We start from the raw sequence: 16,877 nt of genomic DNA, 5'->3' as shown, positions 1-16,877 counted from the left end.
TAAAAGTTTTTGAAGGGATGTGTGTGTCTGTGTTGAATTCTGAAGGAGTGACTCCCTAAGAGGAACTGATTACACGCTCACACATTTCTGAGTCAGCAGCAGTCCTAATGGCAACCCGTGCTTCCTTTTCTGCATACAGAATCATAGTTTTAAAAGTGTGAAGCAAGCCCCACAGGGCCAGTGAAATTGGAATTTTTTTTCTTTTTTTTTTTAAGAGACAGGGTCTGTCACCCATGCTGGAGTACAGTGGCATGATCACAGCTCACTGCAGCCTCAAACTCCTCAGCTCAAGTGATCCTCCTGCATAGCTGGGACTATAGGCACAGGCTACCATGCCTAGCTAAGTTTTTAAATTTTTAAAAATGGAGACAGGGTCTCGCTTTGTTGCCCAGGCTGGCTTTAAGCAATCCTCCCACCTTGGCCTCCCAAAGTGCTGGGATTATAGGTGTGAGCCATCACACCCAGTTGAAATTGGAGTTTCTGACAGTGGCAAAGAGCCAGACCTGAGTATTCCTTCTCTCTTCTTTCTAGTGTTACGTGTCTTTGAGTTACGGTGCTATATATTATCAGGTACGATATTAGGTACACAATAAAGTTTTGTTAAAATTAATAATTCCTTGGCCCTATTTGAGAAAATAAGATATCCCCATCCCTATCCTCTACCCTGTAAATACAAGCCATGCTAAATCTCTTCCTCTCTAGCTATACAACAGTGTTATTTCAGAAAAATGAAACAAGGCAGAGGAAGCAAAATTACCTATTACTTAGAACATTTCTGATATGTCAAGTTTGGACCTAAGGCCCTTAGGTCCCATTAAACTTTTATTCTGTATCAGGCAGGGATGTCTTCCTTCTTCTTTTTCCTGACCAAGGGATTCACATCATATTGAGTTCTTTCTAATCCACGTAATTCATGTCTTTGATGTGTCACTTGTCTCATCCTTGGCTGCCCCTACTGTAATCTTGTGGAACTCTTTTAAAACATCCAACTGACCAGGTCTGATGTGGATGTGTGACCGGATCTCGGTGATGGCTCTTACAGCCTCTTCTGGACTCCAGTTGTGCACCTGAAGTACAGGGTTGGGAAATCAGCAGACAAAGAAAGGAGCAGGTGTTAAGGTGCCCTTGACCTGTGGGCAGGTGCTAAAGGACTCTGTGAATTTCATTTCTTTAAAAACTCTATTTTGGGAGGCATTAAAAACTGTGTTATAAATGGGAGGGCACTTTAACCACCACAGTTAAAGTGAGACTCCACAATACTATGCATTAGGCCAGGAGGACAAGTCAGTCTTTCTGCCCAATTTTTGCTCTGCCATACCCTGGGGAAACAAGGTTGCACATGTGAAGCTGACATCCTAGGTTCAAGACCGCTTAGGCCCTAGGCCTGCCCAATGTCCTGAGGTGGGCTTTTGGTTAGAAGAATTTCTAGGAAAGAGTATATGGTAGATGTTTCTATGTAACTCATCACCATGGCTGGAAAAACAAAGAGTACTTTTTCATTTAACTAGGAGGGTTATCTGTGTCCTAAGGATACTCATTGGTTTAGAACTCAACAGAACTGGCTCAGGGGGTGGCTCACATCTGTAATCCTACCACTGTGGAAGGCCAAGGCGGGAGGATTGCTTGAAGTCAGGAGTTCGAGACCAGCCTGAGCAAAAGCAAGACCCTGAAGACCCTCTCGCTACACAAAACAGAAAAATTAGCTGGGCATGGTGGCACGTGCCTGTAGTTCCAGCTACTCCGGAGGCTAAGGCAGGAAGATCACTTGTGCCCAGGAGTTGGAGGTTGCACTCTACCCAAGGAAACAGACCCAAGCTCGCTTGCTCTCAAAAAAAAAAAAAAAGCTCAACAGAACCAAGAAAATACAGGTTTCTAGCTGACTGGTTCAACTCTTGGCACAAAAATACCCTCCTGAGACCTTGTTTCCAGCAAAGAGTCCTTATGACCAAAGCTTTAGTATTGTTCAGTCAGACACTCACCAGTCCACAGTAACACAATCAAGGCCAGGCTTAACTATTCACATGACTTAGAAAATTCAGGGGTCAAGCAGGTTACTAAAATGAGTCAAGCTAGGAGGGTGGATAACAACAGGGAATGGTGAAGGACTACAGGGTATTTGCTTCTAAATATTTTTGAAGCATCCCACCTGCCAATCAAAACAAATTGATAGGCAAAATTCAGTTTACATCTTCTGTTTCTAGAAACTAATTTCCAGAACTTACACTATGAAATACTTGAAGAAACCTGAGTACTATAGAGCTGAAAGTGATCAGCACTATTATCTACAGTACTAGATTTCCTGACATGCTATTTATAACAAGTGTTTCTAGCCTTTTGCTGGGGTCGGACATCCTTTGCAACTCCATTGTTTTGAGTGCCTGCTGTAGGCCAGTGCTTGATGTACTTTCCAAATGAAGCTTCCTAACACATTTGAGGAAACAGCATCAGAGAAGCCACTTTTGCCCATCCCAGCTGCCAGGTGGCAGAGCCAGAGATGAGCCTATCCACAAAGCTCACGTGCTTTCCACAATACCACACCACCTCCCAGCAGCCTGAAATTGGGTATATGGCTCCTTCCAATAAGGCCCACCAGTAGGCCATGCTATTGAAACTTTGGAAATCTGCTATAAATGGGGCCAGTCCAGAAAGACCTTTCCTACCTGAATCAGATATGCTGCCACCATAGTGGCACTCCTGGAGCGCCCAGCCTTACAATGCACGTAGACACACTGGCCCAGCGACTGGTACTGGAGAGCAAACTGGACTCCTTTCTGGAGGTTGGCCAAGGTGGGGATCCCAATTATGTCTACTGTGCTGAGCCGCAGCTGCTCGACTCCTACTCTCTTCCATTCCTGGAACCAGGTCCACCAGCATAAAAAAGAGAATGGAAAAAACCTGATGGGGGTGGGATGACAAGAGGTTCCCAAGAGGAAGCAAAACAACAAGGAAGTTTCACAGTTTACTACAATGTGAATATATTGTTTTCTGTTTTCTAAAAGAGAAACTTCTTACAGAAATGCCTTTAAAATGGCTGGCCTACCTGGTTGGTCTTTCAAACAACAGCTATGCTGCTGCTGAGTTAGAATTATGTCCAAGATTTAAAGGTTTTTTAAGGTACACTTTGGGTACTAGAACCTTTAGCTGCAAAATATTAGCTGTATAATTTTCAGCTGCAAAAGTTACATGACTATGTTTTTACATAACCTTGGCACCTGTCCAGTGATACGTCTGCAGGGTTGGGGGTATTATATTTTGCCAGGGCTTTCTATTTCTCTATCCAGCACTCTCTCTGGTTTTTGTTTGTTTGTTTTTTCTTTGAGACAGGGTCTCTGTCACCCCGGCTAGAGTATAGTGGCGTCACCATAGCTCACTGCAACCTCCAATTCCTGGGCTCAAGGGATCCTTCTGCCTCAGCCTCCCAAGTAGTTGGGACTACAGGTGTGTGCCACCACACCTGGCTAATTTTTCTTTTTTTTTTTTTTTTAGAGACAGGGGGTCTAACCCTTGCTCACGCTGGTCTTGAACTCTTGACCTCAAGTGATCCTCCTGCCTCAGCCTCCCAAAGTGCTAGGATTACAGATTGTGAGCCATGGACCCCGGCTGAGAAGTCTTCTCTTTTTACCACTTTTTTTTTTAAGGGAGTGCATGGTACAAAATAGGGTTATCCTGTAATCCCAGCACTATGGGAGGCTGATGGGGGAGAATCCATTAAGGCCAGGAGTTTGACACCAGCCTTGGCAACATAGTGAGACCCTGTCTACAAAAATAATATTTTTTGGCCGGGCACGGTGGCTCACACCTGTAATCCTAGCACTCTGGGAGGCCGAGGCAGGTGGATCGCTCAAGGTCAGGAGTTCTGAGACCAGCCTGAGCAAGAGCAAGACCCTGTCTCTACTGAAAAATAGAAAAAATTAGCCAGGCACGGTGGCGCATGCCTGTAGTCCCAGCTACTCAGAAGGCTGAGGCAGGAGGATCCCTTGAGCCCAGGAGTTTGAGGTTGCTGTGAGCTAGGCTGACGGCACAGCACTCTAGCCGGGGCAACAGAGTGAGACTCTGTCTCAAAAAAAAAAAAATCTATGGGTTAAAATAATAGCATACTCATCAGGCTATATCAGTACAATAAATAAGAAAGATAAATTGCTTAGTACTAATAGATGTCAAACACTATAAAGATAGGGCAACATCTTCCATTAATAATAACCATTGTGGAAGGTTCCACAAACATTCACATTGAATGAAAATTGTTTTAAACCTGAACTTTGTTACCCAAGTACTTTGGAGTTCCACATGATCTCTAACATATGAATAAAAATTCCCCCAAATCAGAGCCAAATGAGCCCTTTACAATTTTTCAGGGGATAGTTTTATGATAACGTTGGGGGCTGGGTAGAGAGGGAGAGGGGATGCTTATTATAATTGGCAGGGCCTTCATCTTGAATGCCTAACAGTGCCTTACCCCTACTTAGGTGTTCAGTAAGTGCTGAATGAATGAATGGATGAATGAATGAATAAAATCAACAAGGTCCAGCAAAGCTTCCTTTTTATTTTAGTTACTGATTGTAGTTACTGAATTTAAGAATACATTTGTGCACAAAGGAGTAATCGGACTTTGTCAACTTTGTACTTTTAAATGTCTTTCACAATTAGTTTCTATCCTACCTCCAGCTGCAGCCATTTAAGCTTAGAGGCCCAGGCCCTCCTCCTGAGGAGGCAAAGAAGCCTGGGACACCTGTCTCTGGGGAATGGTCACCTGCAGATCCCCTCCTCCCCCAACTTTTCTAGCTGTCCCAGGCCCAGGGTGAGGCCGAGGCGCCCCTGCCCCAGCTCCTGCCTGCGGGTCCCGCCCCTCCGCCGCGGCCCGGGCTTCTCACCTGTGAGGAGTTGCACAGGAACCTCGTCTCATACTCCTCGTTCATGGTGATCACCCCACGCACGTTCTCGTCCTGCACCAGCTGCCGAGGCAAAGAGGGGACTCAGCAAGGGCGGCGGAGACCCCAGCAGGCCGGCGGGGCGGGCGTGGAGGCCCCGGCCTGGCTCGCCGGCTCAGGCTCTGGGCCCGGCCTCCCCGCCCGGCTCACCTGGCGCGTCATGTTCCGCAACGGCAGCGCGCCCAGCAGCACCGTGGAGTCGATGCGGTGGTACCAGGCGCGGTGCGCCCGGCCCGGCATCTTCCCGCGGAGCAACGTGTAGAGCAGCGTCGGGTAGAAGAGCACCCGGGCCAAGCCGGCCTGCAGCCACGCGGCGGCCGCCATCCCGTCCCCCCAACCTCCCGCCTGGCGCAGCGGAGACGCGTCCGCCCCCGGGCTCGCGGTCCGCGGCCGCGAGAAGAGCTGGCGGGGCGACGAGGGCAAGGGCTGCGAGCGGCCCGAGGCCTCCCGCGAAGGCGACGCGGTCTGCGCGGGCGCAGAGACTCCCCGCCCGGCCACCATGGCTCCGGAGGAGGGGCCGCCGACCTCAGGGGAGGGCCCTGGGACTCCTGGGCGGGAAACTGGGACCCAGGCCGAGGGAGAGTGCGTCCTGGGCCAGAGGCCGGTGGACCTGCCGCGTGAGAAACTGGGACCCCTGCCTGTGGCTAGTGACACCCCTCCCCCGAGGGAAGGGGCTGCGATCCCAGGTGAAGGGGGTCATGACACCCGCATGTGGAACTATGACTCCGGCCGAGGGAGGAGGGGACAGTCTCCCCAATTCCCGGCCAGAAGGAGGGGCAGTGACCCTAGGTTAGGATGTGACCCCCGACAAAGGGGAGACAAGACTAGGATGAGACTCTGTGGCAGTGAAGGGGAGAGTGGGAGTGGCTTTGAGCTTTCCAGCAGAGGAGCTGCCTGGTGTCAGAGGGCCTATCTGGGCGAACAGGGCACCTGGCTTGATGTCGCCCTCCCACTTCCCTCCCCAGTCTCAATGCATAGCTCAGTCCTCCTTACCAAACAGCACTATATGCATAATATGAAAAAACAGGAAAATATATATTATATTAATATATCATTAAGAAAAATGTTATGAAAAGCTCAAATATAAAACCCACAACCTACAAAGAGCTAAGGAATGGTTGTAATGCTGGTTGTTTACATTTCACTAGTTGTCTGAAAGGGCATCAGGTGCTTTTTGAGAAGGTTTATTTTCTCCTTTTAAAAGTAATACGAACTCATGACAACTGGAAAATACAGAAAAGTGGGACCAATTTACTTATTTTTCTTATTTCTTTTAAAAATTTTTTAAAGCATGCTCCCCAGAAAAGTTAGAATTTACTTATCACTCATAATACTACCGCCTCAAATACATTTATTTTTTTCCTCCATTTTCCTTCCCATGTATACCATTAAAAAACAACTTTATAAGCCAGGGAGTGGCAGGGCACACCTGTAGTCCCAGCTACTTGGGAGGCTGGGGTGGGAGGATCCTTGAGCCCAGGAGTTCCAGGCTGGGTGAGCTATGATTATGCCACTGCACTCCAGCCTGGGCCACAGAGGGAGACCCCGTCCCAAAAAAAAGCAAACAAAAAACTTTATAGTAACAGCTTTATTGAGATATAATTCACGTGCCATACAATTCACCCATTTAAAGTGTACAGTTCAATGATTTTTAGTACATTCATTGAGTTGTACAACTGTCACCACAGTTAATTTTAGAACATTTTCATTGCCCTAAAAAGAAACCCCATACCCATTAGCAGTCACTCATCATTTCTTCCCAACTTCTGAGCCCTAGGCAACCACTAATCTACTTTCTATCTCCATAGAATGGCATTTTTGGGGCATTTCAAATATTAATAAATGGAATTATACAATATATGCCCTTTGTATCTGGCTTAAACTATTTTCAAGGTTCATTCATGTTGTAGGATTTATGAGAACTGTATTTATTTTTATTGCCAAATATTCCATTGTATGGATATACCACATTTTGTTTCTCCATTTATCAGTTGATGAACATTTGGATTATTTCCTTTTTTTTTTTGAGACAGAGTCTCACTCTGTTGCCCAGGCTAGAGTGCTGTGGCATCAGTCTAGCTCACAGCAACCTTCAAACTCCTGGGCTCAAGCAATCCTCTGCCTCAGCCTCCAGAGTAGCTACTATCTAGCTAATTTCTTTCTTTGTTTTTTTTTTAGTAGAGATGGGGTCTCACTCTTGCTCAGACTGGTCTCGAACTCCTGAGCTCAAACAATCTGCCCACCTTGGCCTCCCAGAGTGCTAGGATTACAGGTGTGAGCCACTGTGCCTGGCCACCATCATTTCTTTAACCAGTTCCCTATTGATTGATAGCTGGGTAACTTCTAGCTTTTTTCACCAATAACAAAGATAGTCGAATGAGTGCAGAGACCCTGTCCAACTTATTCATGCCTGTAATCCCACTGTCTATCCTAGTGTCTGATGTAGTTAGCATTCACTAAACACTAGTTGGTTTAATCAAAGAATGCTGCAGAAAGTGCTCTTGTACACTTTATCCACTTGTGTTTCTGAAGGAAATATTTCTAGAAATACAATTGCTGTATCAAAGGATATGAGTATCTTTTGAAGAGAGTCACAGGAAATTTTTTTATTCTTGAGACAGAGTCTCGCTGTGTCACCCGGGCTAGAGTGTAGTGGCGTCAGCCTAGCTCACAGCAACCTCAAACTCCTGGGCTCAAGCAATCCTCCTGCCTCAGCCTCCTGAGTAGCTGGGACAACATGTGTGTGCCACCACGCCCAGCTAATTTCTTGTATTTTTAGTTGCCTGGCTAATTTCTTTCCATTTTTTAGTAGACATGGGGTCTTGCTCTTGCTGAGGCTGGTCTCGAACTCCTGAGCTCAACGGATCCTCCTGCCTCAGCCTCCCAGAGTGCTAGGATTACAGGTATGAGCCACCACGCCCGGCCACAGGGAATTTTTTCTAGCTTTGTTGAGTATAATTAATACTCACTAAACCACACATATTTAAGATATACACTTTAATACATTTTGACATATGTATATATTTGTGCAACCACTGCCACAATGAAGATAATGGAACATAACAATCACCCCCAAAAGTTTTCTTAGGCCCCTTTGTAATCCCATCTTCCCATACCTTTTTACTCCCTTAGCCCATTCCCTGGCAACCACTAATCCATTATTGATTAGTTAGCATGTTCCAGAATTTTATATAAACATGTGAATATTTTAACCTTAATGATTATTTTTATTTATTTATTAATTTTTAAATTTGGTTGCCCGGCTAATTTTTTTTTTTATTTTTAGTAGAGATGGGGGTCTCACTCTTGCTCAGGCTAGTCTGGAACTCCTACCCTCAAGCAATCCTCCCGCTGGGGCCTCCCAGAGTGCTAGGATTACAAGCAGTGCACCTGGCCTAATGATTATTTTTAAATTTCCCTCCAATACGCCTATATCTTTATACATTGAGAGTGCTTGTTTCTTACAACCTTATCAGCCTTTTAAATTGTAATTATTTATTTCCCAATCTGACAGTATAATCACATTGGTTTAATTTGAATATGTTTAATTATTAGTGAGTTGAGATTGAACACTTTAGGTTTAGTGGCCATTTGTATTCTTCCTATGAATTGCCTGTTCATCTCCTTTGTCCATCTGTCTAATGGGTTGTTTGTTGCTATTCTTCCTAGCTATAGAAAGTGCACAAACTAAAAATGTATGACTTGAATAAATTTTACACATTTATACACCCATGTAATCACCACCCAGATCAAAATATAAAACATTCCTATACCCCCAAAAGCTCCCTCCTCTCCAGTCAATAGTTAATCATTTCTCCCCAGCAAAGGTAACTTTTATTATTTTCACTTGTTCTCAAATTTTAATTAAATGGGCTTGTACAATATATGCTCTTTTGTTTCTTTATTTCTTTTTTTTTTTTTTTTGAGACAGTCTCAGTCTGTTGCCCGGACTAGAGTGCCATGGCATCACCCTAGCTCACAGCAACCTCAAACCCCTGGGCTCAAGTGATCCTTCTGCCTCAGCCTCCTGAGTATCTGGGACTACAGGCATGCGCCACCATGCGCAGGTAATTATTTTTTTATATATATACTTTTAGTTATCCAGCTAATTTATTTCTATTTTTAGTAGAGATGGGGTCTTGCTCTTGCTCAGGCTGGTCTCGAAGTCCTGAGCTCAAACGATCCTCCCGCTTCGGCCTCCCAGAGTACTAGTCTTACAGGTGTGAGCCACTGAGCCCAGCCCTATGCTCTTTTCTTTCTGGTTTGTTTTGCTCAATATTATGTCTGGGAATTCATCTCTGTTGCTATATGTAATAACAATTTGTTCCTTTTCATATAAGTATAATGGACTATTATATGAGTAGTGCATTATGAGTATATTCTATAATTTATCATTTCCAGTGTGGGCTATTATTAATATAATAAACCTGCTACAAACCATTCTTTTGGTGGAAAGAAGTAGCACTCATTTCTGTCGGGAGTAGAATCGCTGCACCATAGGGTATAAGTCTGTTTAGCTGCTTAGCTTTAGTATAATAGATACTGTCAAAGGGTCTTCTACAGTGGTTGTACAAATTTTCACTCCTACCAACAAAATACAAGTTCAAAACAAAAGGCTTCACTGCAAATCTCAGTAGGGAAAAGATGGTCTCTTCAAATGGTGATGGATCAACTGAATATACAAGTGAAAAGAAAGGAAAAAAGAAACTTGACCCCTATCTCATACCATACACAAAAATTAGATACAGATCTTAGATTAAAATGTGAAAGATTAAAACAATAGAGGAGAAAATTTTCATGACCTGGGTAAACAAAAATTTCTTAAACACAACATGGAAAGTAATAACCATAATATAAGGATTGATAAATGGAATCTTATGAAAATTAAGACCTTTAATTCATCAAAAAAAAAAAACATTAAGAGGGTAAAAAGCAAGCCACACACTGGGAGAAGATATATGCAATACATGTATCTGACCAGGAACTTGTATGTGAAATATAGACTGGGCACAGTGGCTGACGCCTATAATCCTAGCACTTTGGAAGGCCGAGGCAAAGGATTGCTTAAAGCCGGGAGTGCAAGACCAGGCTGGGCAATAAATATAGCAAGACCCCTGTCACTACAAAAAAATACAAAAATTAGCCAGGAATGGTGGTGTGTACCTGTAGTCCCAGCTACTCAGGAGGTGGAGGCAGAAGGATCCCTTGAGCCCAGGAGTTTGAGGTTGCAGTGAGCTATGATCTCACAACTGCACTCTAGCCCAGGTAACAGAGTGAGATCCTGTCTCAAACAAAACCAAACGAAACAACCCCGCCCCAAATATATGAAGAACTCCTACAAACCAATAATTTTTAAATAAAGACATCCAGTAAAAAAAAAGGGGGTGAAAGCCTGAGCAGGCAATTTGCAAAAGAGAATATCCAAACGGTCAATAAGCATATGTAAAAGTGATTAAAATGGCCATTAGGAAAAAAAATTTTAAATACAGTAAAATACCACTATACTCCTACCAGCATGACTAAAATGAAAAGGACTGATAATACCAAGTGAGGATGTAGAGCACTGTTTACATTTTAATATACATATTTTTTCTTTTTCTGTCAACATAATCTTTAACAAAGGTTGGATCATATTATACCTATTAATTTAAAAGATATTTTATTTACTAAGCTTATAGCATGAACATTTTCCCACAATTAAACATTTTTCTCTATCATTATTTGAGATTATATATCATATTCTAGGCTATGGATATACTATACTTTATTTCATCAATCTCCTTTCATATCAAATTTTATGCTATTTAAACAATGTTATAATCTCTGCCCTCCCTATTCATGAATATTTTCTTAGGATAAATTTCTAGAAAGGTATGTAACATTTCAAATTCCTCCAGAGAGATTATTTGAATTTTATTCCCACTAGCACTTGGAGAGGACTATTTCCAACATTGGCTGTTTTTTAAAACAAATCTTTATCTGTAAGGCAAAAAATGAAACAGGAAGCTTTACATATTTCTTTTAATCTCATATCAGGGTTTGTTTTTTTTTCTATATTTGGACTGTTCAGTATTTTGTCCACACTGCTAAAATCCTTTCAAGTGACAAGACCTGTTTGTGTTCTTCATGTAATTGTTCCTCCCCCCAACTTTGGGCTAATCTGCTGTGGCCTTCCTTGGTAACTAAATGCAAGAGTGACACTAGTATCCTGCAAGGATTCCTCCCCTGCAAATGGGAGGCCAAAGTCAAGAGGCAGATAAAATAAGGGAAAGTTTCTGGTTGCCTTCGAATAAATACCAATTGAGCCAGACACTGTGAAAAGCACTGGAGATACAAGAGAATAATATGACAGGCGTGGTCCCTGCTCTTACTTAGCTCATGGGCAGGTTCCAGGAAGTTTCTAAAGGCTGAACAATTCATTCTCTTTCCATACCTTGCACTTAGATATGCCTATTCTTTAATTTAACAATATTTATTGAGCACCTAGTATGGATTAGGCATTATCCAGGCCCTGAAGATAAAGCAATACAATAAAAAAACAGACAAAACGCCTTTCCCCTTAGAGTTTACCTTCTGGTGGGGGCAACTGCAAATAAAACAAGTGAAATATTAATGTACAAAATATACATACTGAGTTAGATGACGGTAAGTGTTTTCGATAAAAACAAAGCAAGAAAGGGGGATTGGAAGCATGGTGTGTGTGTGTGTGTGTGTGTGTGTGTGTGTGTGTTTGTGTGATTTTAAATAGGGTGGTCAGGGAAGGGAGGGCTAAGAAGGTAACCTGAAGGAGGGGAGGAAGTGAGCCATGTGGATATTTGGATAATTCTATGGAGCCCAAAGAAGGAGACATTCTCTGCTTGAAACATTTCTATTATCTATGGCAGCTGGGAGACAAATATAAAATGGTAATGTTTGTGACAATATTCTGTAAGCCATAATGGTTTATAGATATAGGATGTTTTCAGTCAATTACACATAAATGTATTAACAAGGTCATATATCAGCATTATTAATGTATATAAAACTACATAGCACAATTAGGGAATATGATAATGTACAATGTAGGGGCTAATTGTTCTGGTCTATATGGTACTAGAAAAACTGTGGTTAGTTTTTTTTCTTTTCCAAAGGGAGAAAGAAAGATGTGCTTCCAACCTTCCAACACATGGGAAAATCCTCGAGGCTTCTACTTGGGAGCCCACTTTCTTTCTTTTTTTTTTTTTTTTTGTGGTAAGGTTGCATATAATCAGTATTTGCGGGTAAGTTTTCTTTTCTTTTCTTTTCTTTTCTTTTTTTCAGACATGGTCTCGCTCTGTTGCTCAGGCTAGAGTGCAGTGACATCATTATAGCTCACTGCAACCTCTAACTCCTGGGCTGAAGCGATCCTCCTGCCTCCCAAGTAGCTGGGACTACGTGGGCACACATGACACCACCATGCCTGGCTAATTCTTAAATTTTTTGTAGACAAAGTCTCAATATGTTGCTCAGGCTGGTCTTCAACTCCTGGCATTAAGATCCTCTCACTTGGCCGGGCGCGGTGGCTCACGCCTGTAATCCTAGCTCTCTGGGAGGCCAGGGCGGGCGGATTGTTTGAGCTCAGGAGTTCGAAACCAGCCTGAGCAAGAGCGAGACCCCGTCTCTACTAAAAATAGAAAGAAATTAATTGGACAACTAAAAATATATAGAAAAAATTAGCCGGGCATGGTGGCGCATGCCTGTAGTCCCAGCTACCCAGGAGGCTGAGGCAGAAGGATCGCTTGAGCCCAGGAGTTTGAGGTTGCTGTGAGCTAGGCTGACGCCATGGCACTCACTCTAGCCTGGGCAAAAGAGTGAGACTCTGTCTCAAAAAAAAAAAAAAGAAAGATCTTCTCGCTTGAGCCTCCCTTTAAAGTGCTGGGATTACAGGTCTGAACCACAGTGCCAGGCACAGAATTTTCCTTCACAGTCTGCATTTCACTGTCTCACAAGGTCTAGAACCTATGTAATAAACAACGTTGGCTTAAACTACAGTAACAAATTGTACTGTTTGCATTCCATTTAGACCCAGGAATTCCTGCGTAACTTTGAAGGAGGTCTTTAGAGACATAACCCGGGCTGTTACAATTTTTTTTTTTTTTTCTGGTAAAAGCAGATTAGGGCTGGGCAGTCTCTTTATAGAATCCTTATGCGCTTCCCGGCGTCGCAGGGATTTTTGCCCGGTTGTGCGTACACCCAGATCATCTTGCTTGAAGGCATTCCCCTAACTCTGAAAGCTGGCAACACACATATTCCCTAGCCCAGCAAAGGGAGGCCTGGATGCTGTTGCTTGTTGGGGCCAGGGCAAAAAAGGAGGGTGTATCATGTGCCCAACGTTGGCCAAGCACCATTCACTCCTTCCTTCATTCATTCATCAAATATTTTATTATGCGCATATTCAGTGCCAAGTAACGGAGCTTGCTTGCCCACCAGTGTCATCCAGAGCTCCTGTGGGTGCGGCATGCAGATTACAGAACTTCAGATTCCCAGGCCGGGGTCTTCCCTCCAGCAGAGCTCAGAGACAAAGAGATGCGCCCCTGCAGCTCCCTTGGCCCCACGGGCTTCGGCGCGGCTGCTTCTCCACTCCCCAGCCGGAGGGGGCGCTGCAGCGCCGGGCGCTCGGATCGGCGCTGCGGGCCGCGCCGCGGTGGTACGTTCCCCCTCGCCGCCCTCCTCCTCCTCCTCCTCGGCCCTCCCCGCCGGTGGTAGGTGCCGGAAGTGCCGCCATTTTGGGGTGTTCTGCTCTGGCGGCAGAGGCAGCGGCGGCGGGACGCGGAGGCTCCCCCGGGACTCGGCCTCAGCAGCGAGGCGGCGGCAGCGGCGGCTGCGGAGGCGCAGGCAGCAGCTGAGGCAGCGGTGGGCTCAGGTGCAGCCGCTGGTGAGTGCGGCGGCCGCAGGATAACGGGTCAAGGGAGGGAGGGAGCGAGCGAGGGAGGGAAAGGAGGCAGGAGGGAGGCGCCGCGGGGCGGGTCCGGTTCGGGCGGCCGCGGGTCACGGGGCCCTCCGGGCGCGGCCGCTCCTCGTTCCCCGTGCCCCGGGGGCAGGGCCACGATCTTCTCCCGCGTGTCGGGGTCCTTGGCTTCCCGGGTCCTGCCGCGCTTGTCCGGCGCGTGCCCCCGCGCCCAGGGAGACCCGCCCTCCTCGTGGCCTTCCCCTCTCTTCCCGCGCCCTTTACCTTCACCCTCCTGTCCCAGAGGGCTTCGTTTCCTGCCCTGGGGCAACTCCGTCTTACTCTTCTTTCCAGCTGCTGTGCCGGACCCAGGCTGCCTGTCTGGGACCCTGTCCCTGCCCCTGTCGCCCCACGTGTTCTTATTGCCCACCCCTGGGGGTGCCCCAGGATCCCCGCCCCTAGAGGGCAGAGCTTCTCCGGAGCCTCGAGAGCCCCCTGTTCCTCGACCCACATCCTCCAGGGCCTTGGCTTGCCCTCCCCCCACACCAGGTGCTCACCCAGTCATGGCCTAGTAGCAGGGCTGGAATCTCGCACCGGGAACGCGGGGAGCACATTCAAGCGCTTTCTTCTCTAGGGACCTGGCGGGTGGTGTCTTGGTTGTGGTGGTCCTCCGGGTAGGACGTTGTTTTAATTCTCTAAGACCATTGCACATACTCTAAGGAGCTTCTCACTGGTTTAGGCTCATCCCCACAGTTGAGGGGAATGTGGTGAGATTTTATTTGGAGGCTGTTTTAGCAAAATGGAATCTCTTTCTCGCCAGCAGAGTTAATGCTGTAGGTTTATTACCCTCGAGGAAAAAGACAGTGTAACAGTTTTAAAGAGCACGGAGTGCTTTATAATGTCTGTAGTGTAAGAGGTTACAAATACCCAATGAATCCTTTACAGGAACTTCACTTTTCAAAGATCTTTTCACTGTCTTTGATTCTCTGTGAATTGGAGAGGCTTTATCATCTTTTGCACAAGTGTAGCTTCTTTTAGAGTGCTGTGGAAGTTTCAGCTTCTCCATAAATCCTTGGTGAGAATGAAGGCGTCTCTGTATAGAATCATCCTTTGTGTTTTAGTGTTAGTCAGTCCACTTGGAAAATCAAGGGGTAACATGCACAGATTATTGCTACAGTGATCTCCCTGTGCCAATTTTTATATTCTTTAGGTTTACTTCCTAGTATGTGGTTTCAGATCTTGAGTTAGCTATGACGGAAGCAGTGTTGTTCAGTAAAGCAAAGTCGGAGCCTTCAGCTGTTGCCTTAAAGAGGAAGGTTATGGTTCCTCTAGTGGTTCTTTCCTCATGACTGTCCACCACCTGTTTCCATTAATAATGGCTTTTGGCTCAAAACATAGGCCTGAACTTCTCTCAACCCTTCATTCTTGCCCTTAGGGTTTTCTTCTTTTAAGATAGTACTATCTAAACTTAAGATCCATTAGCAGGAAAGGTTGTTGGAGATGTAATATCTTTTCTAACCCTTTCACTTTTCAGCTGAGGAAACTGAGGACCCTAGAAGTTAAGTGACATACTTGCCCAAGGTTATATAGCAAGTGCTCTTAAAAACAGTGTCATCATACAGGATTTTTTCAAAAAACAATATCTGGAACAATAATGCCAACTGCCCTTTGAGATGTGATGTAATGGCAGGGACCCAGGGCTTGAAGTTAGAAGGCCTGGATTGTAATCCTTGCTCTATCAGTTGCTGGTTACACAATAGTGGCAAGCCACTCATCTGTTCTGATCAGTTTATTTTCATCTGCAAAATGAAAGAAATAGCGTCTACCTCATGGTGCTAGTTCAGCTTCAGTGCAGTAAGGTGTGAAAGTGCCTGTGGTGTTTCACATGTTAAATTGCCATTTAACTTTTTTTTTTATATTTGAATGTTCTTTATTGTGGTTATAAAAACACTTAAAAATGGTTAAGATGGTAAATTTTAAGTCTACGGTTCTGTGACATTAAGTACATTCACACTGTTGGGAAACAGATCTCCAGACAGACAGGGAAATTTTGAGCCAGGATGATTTGTTTGTTCTTCTAAAGATTTCCATGCACTTTTCTTAATACAGAAATTAGATTCATTGTAAAAAAATAACAGATAAGTCAAAAAAGGAAGAAACTCATCCATAGTCCTACCCTTCAGAGATGGTTGTTAATATTGTTACTCTTGTCCATCCTTTTTATATGCTCTAGAAATGTTTATCATTTTACCAAAATAGATATCCTAGTCACAGTTTTGTGTTGTGTTTTTAAGATTTAATAAGAGGTGCTAGGAATGGTTTGTTTTAACAACCACATTTTAAGTGGCACTCTATTTAATAGGTTCTGCATGTATGAGGTAGGCCAGTGGGTATCACAGGCAGAAGCAGAGAAGTTCCTCTTTTAAACATGCTGAACTGGAAGAGGAGGAGGACATGAAAGTGGCAGAGACCAAACACTTTAATGTATGCCGATAGTGTGATTTTTTTTTTTTTAAATAAAAATTTGGTTTCTGCTGCTAAATGTAGAGTGAGAGTCCTGAATTCCATGCCCCTTCCTGTGACTGTCACTGCACCTTCTTTAACTCTGTTTTCCTATGAGGCTGTACTTAGTTAGGAAGATGGTGGTGGTGGTGGTGGTCCTTGGAAAGAGAAGAGCTGTTCATCACCTGGAGGCCACCGTGAAGTCAGAGAGAGTGGGAGCATAGGTTTCCCTTTGTTCAGGTCTTGGGTACTCCCAGCAAATTGCTCTGTTCTCCTTAAACCAGTGAATGATAGGATTTGGTTAAGATGTTTCTTCTTCTTTTTTTAAAAAACAGCTTTATTCATATTCCATACAGTTCACCCATTTAAGGTGTACAATTCAGTGATTTTTGGTATATTTTTAAAAATTGTAACATAAAAATTGCCATGTAACTATTTTTTATATTTGCATTTTTTATTGTAAAAAACACATTTAAAATGGTAAATTTTGTTAAGTTTACAGTTCTGTGACATTAAGTACATGCACATTTTTGGGAAACAGA

The 16,877-nt window shown here is 44.4% G+C and overlaps 1 protein-coding gene across 1 annotated transcript; it reads right to left on the bottom strand.

Moving 5' to 3' along the window:
* Positions 1 to 839: 839 nt before the first annotated feature.
* Positions 840 to 5,409, bottom strand: PTPMT1 (protein tyrosine phosphatase, mitochondrial 1). The gene is made up of 4 exons (XM_012645159.1): positions 5,079 to 5,409; positions 4,872 to 4,952; positions 2,661 to 2,852; positions 840 to 1,067 (listed from the first exon to the last, which is right to left on the bottom strand). Exons 1-4 carry the CDS (start codon positions 5,250 to 5,252, stop codon positions 912 to 914), a joined length of 603 nt encoding a protein of 200 aa, XP_012500613.1. The 5' UTR covers positions 5,253 to 5,409; the 3' UTR covers positions 840 to 911.
* Positions 5,410 to 16,877: the final 11,468 nt, after the last annotated feature.

The sequence above is a fragment of the Propithecus coquereli genome, unplaced genomic scaffold, assembly GCF_000956105.1.
Source record: "Propithecus coquereli isolate 6110/MARCELLA unplaced genomic scaffold, Pcoq_1.0 Scaffold227, whole genome shotgun sequence".
Classification (NCBI taxonomy): domain Eukaryota; kingdom Metazoa; phylum Chordata; class Mammalia; order Primates; family Indriidae; genus Propithecus; species Propithecus coquereli.
Note: the sequence above shows the minus strand (reverse complement) of the source record. Positions and strands in the feature narration are given on the sequence as shown.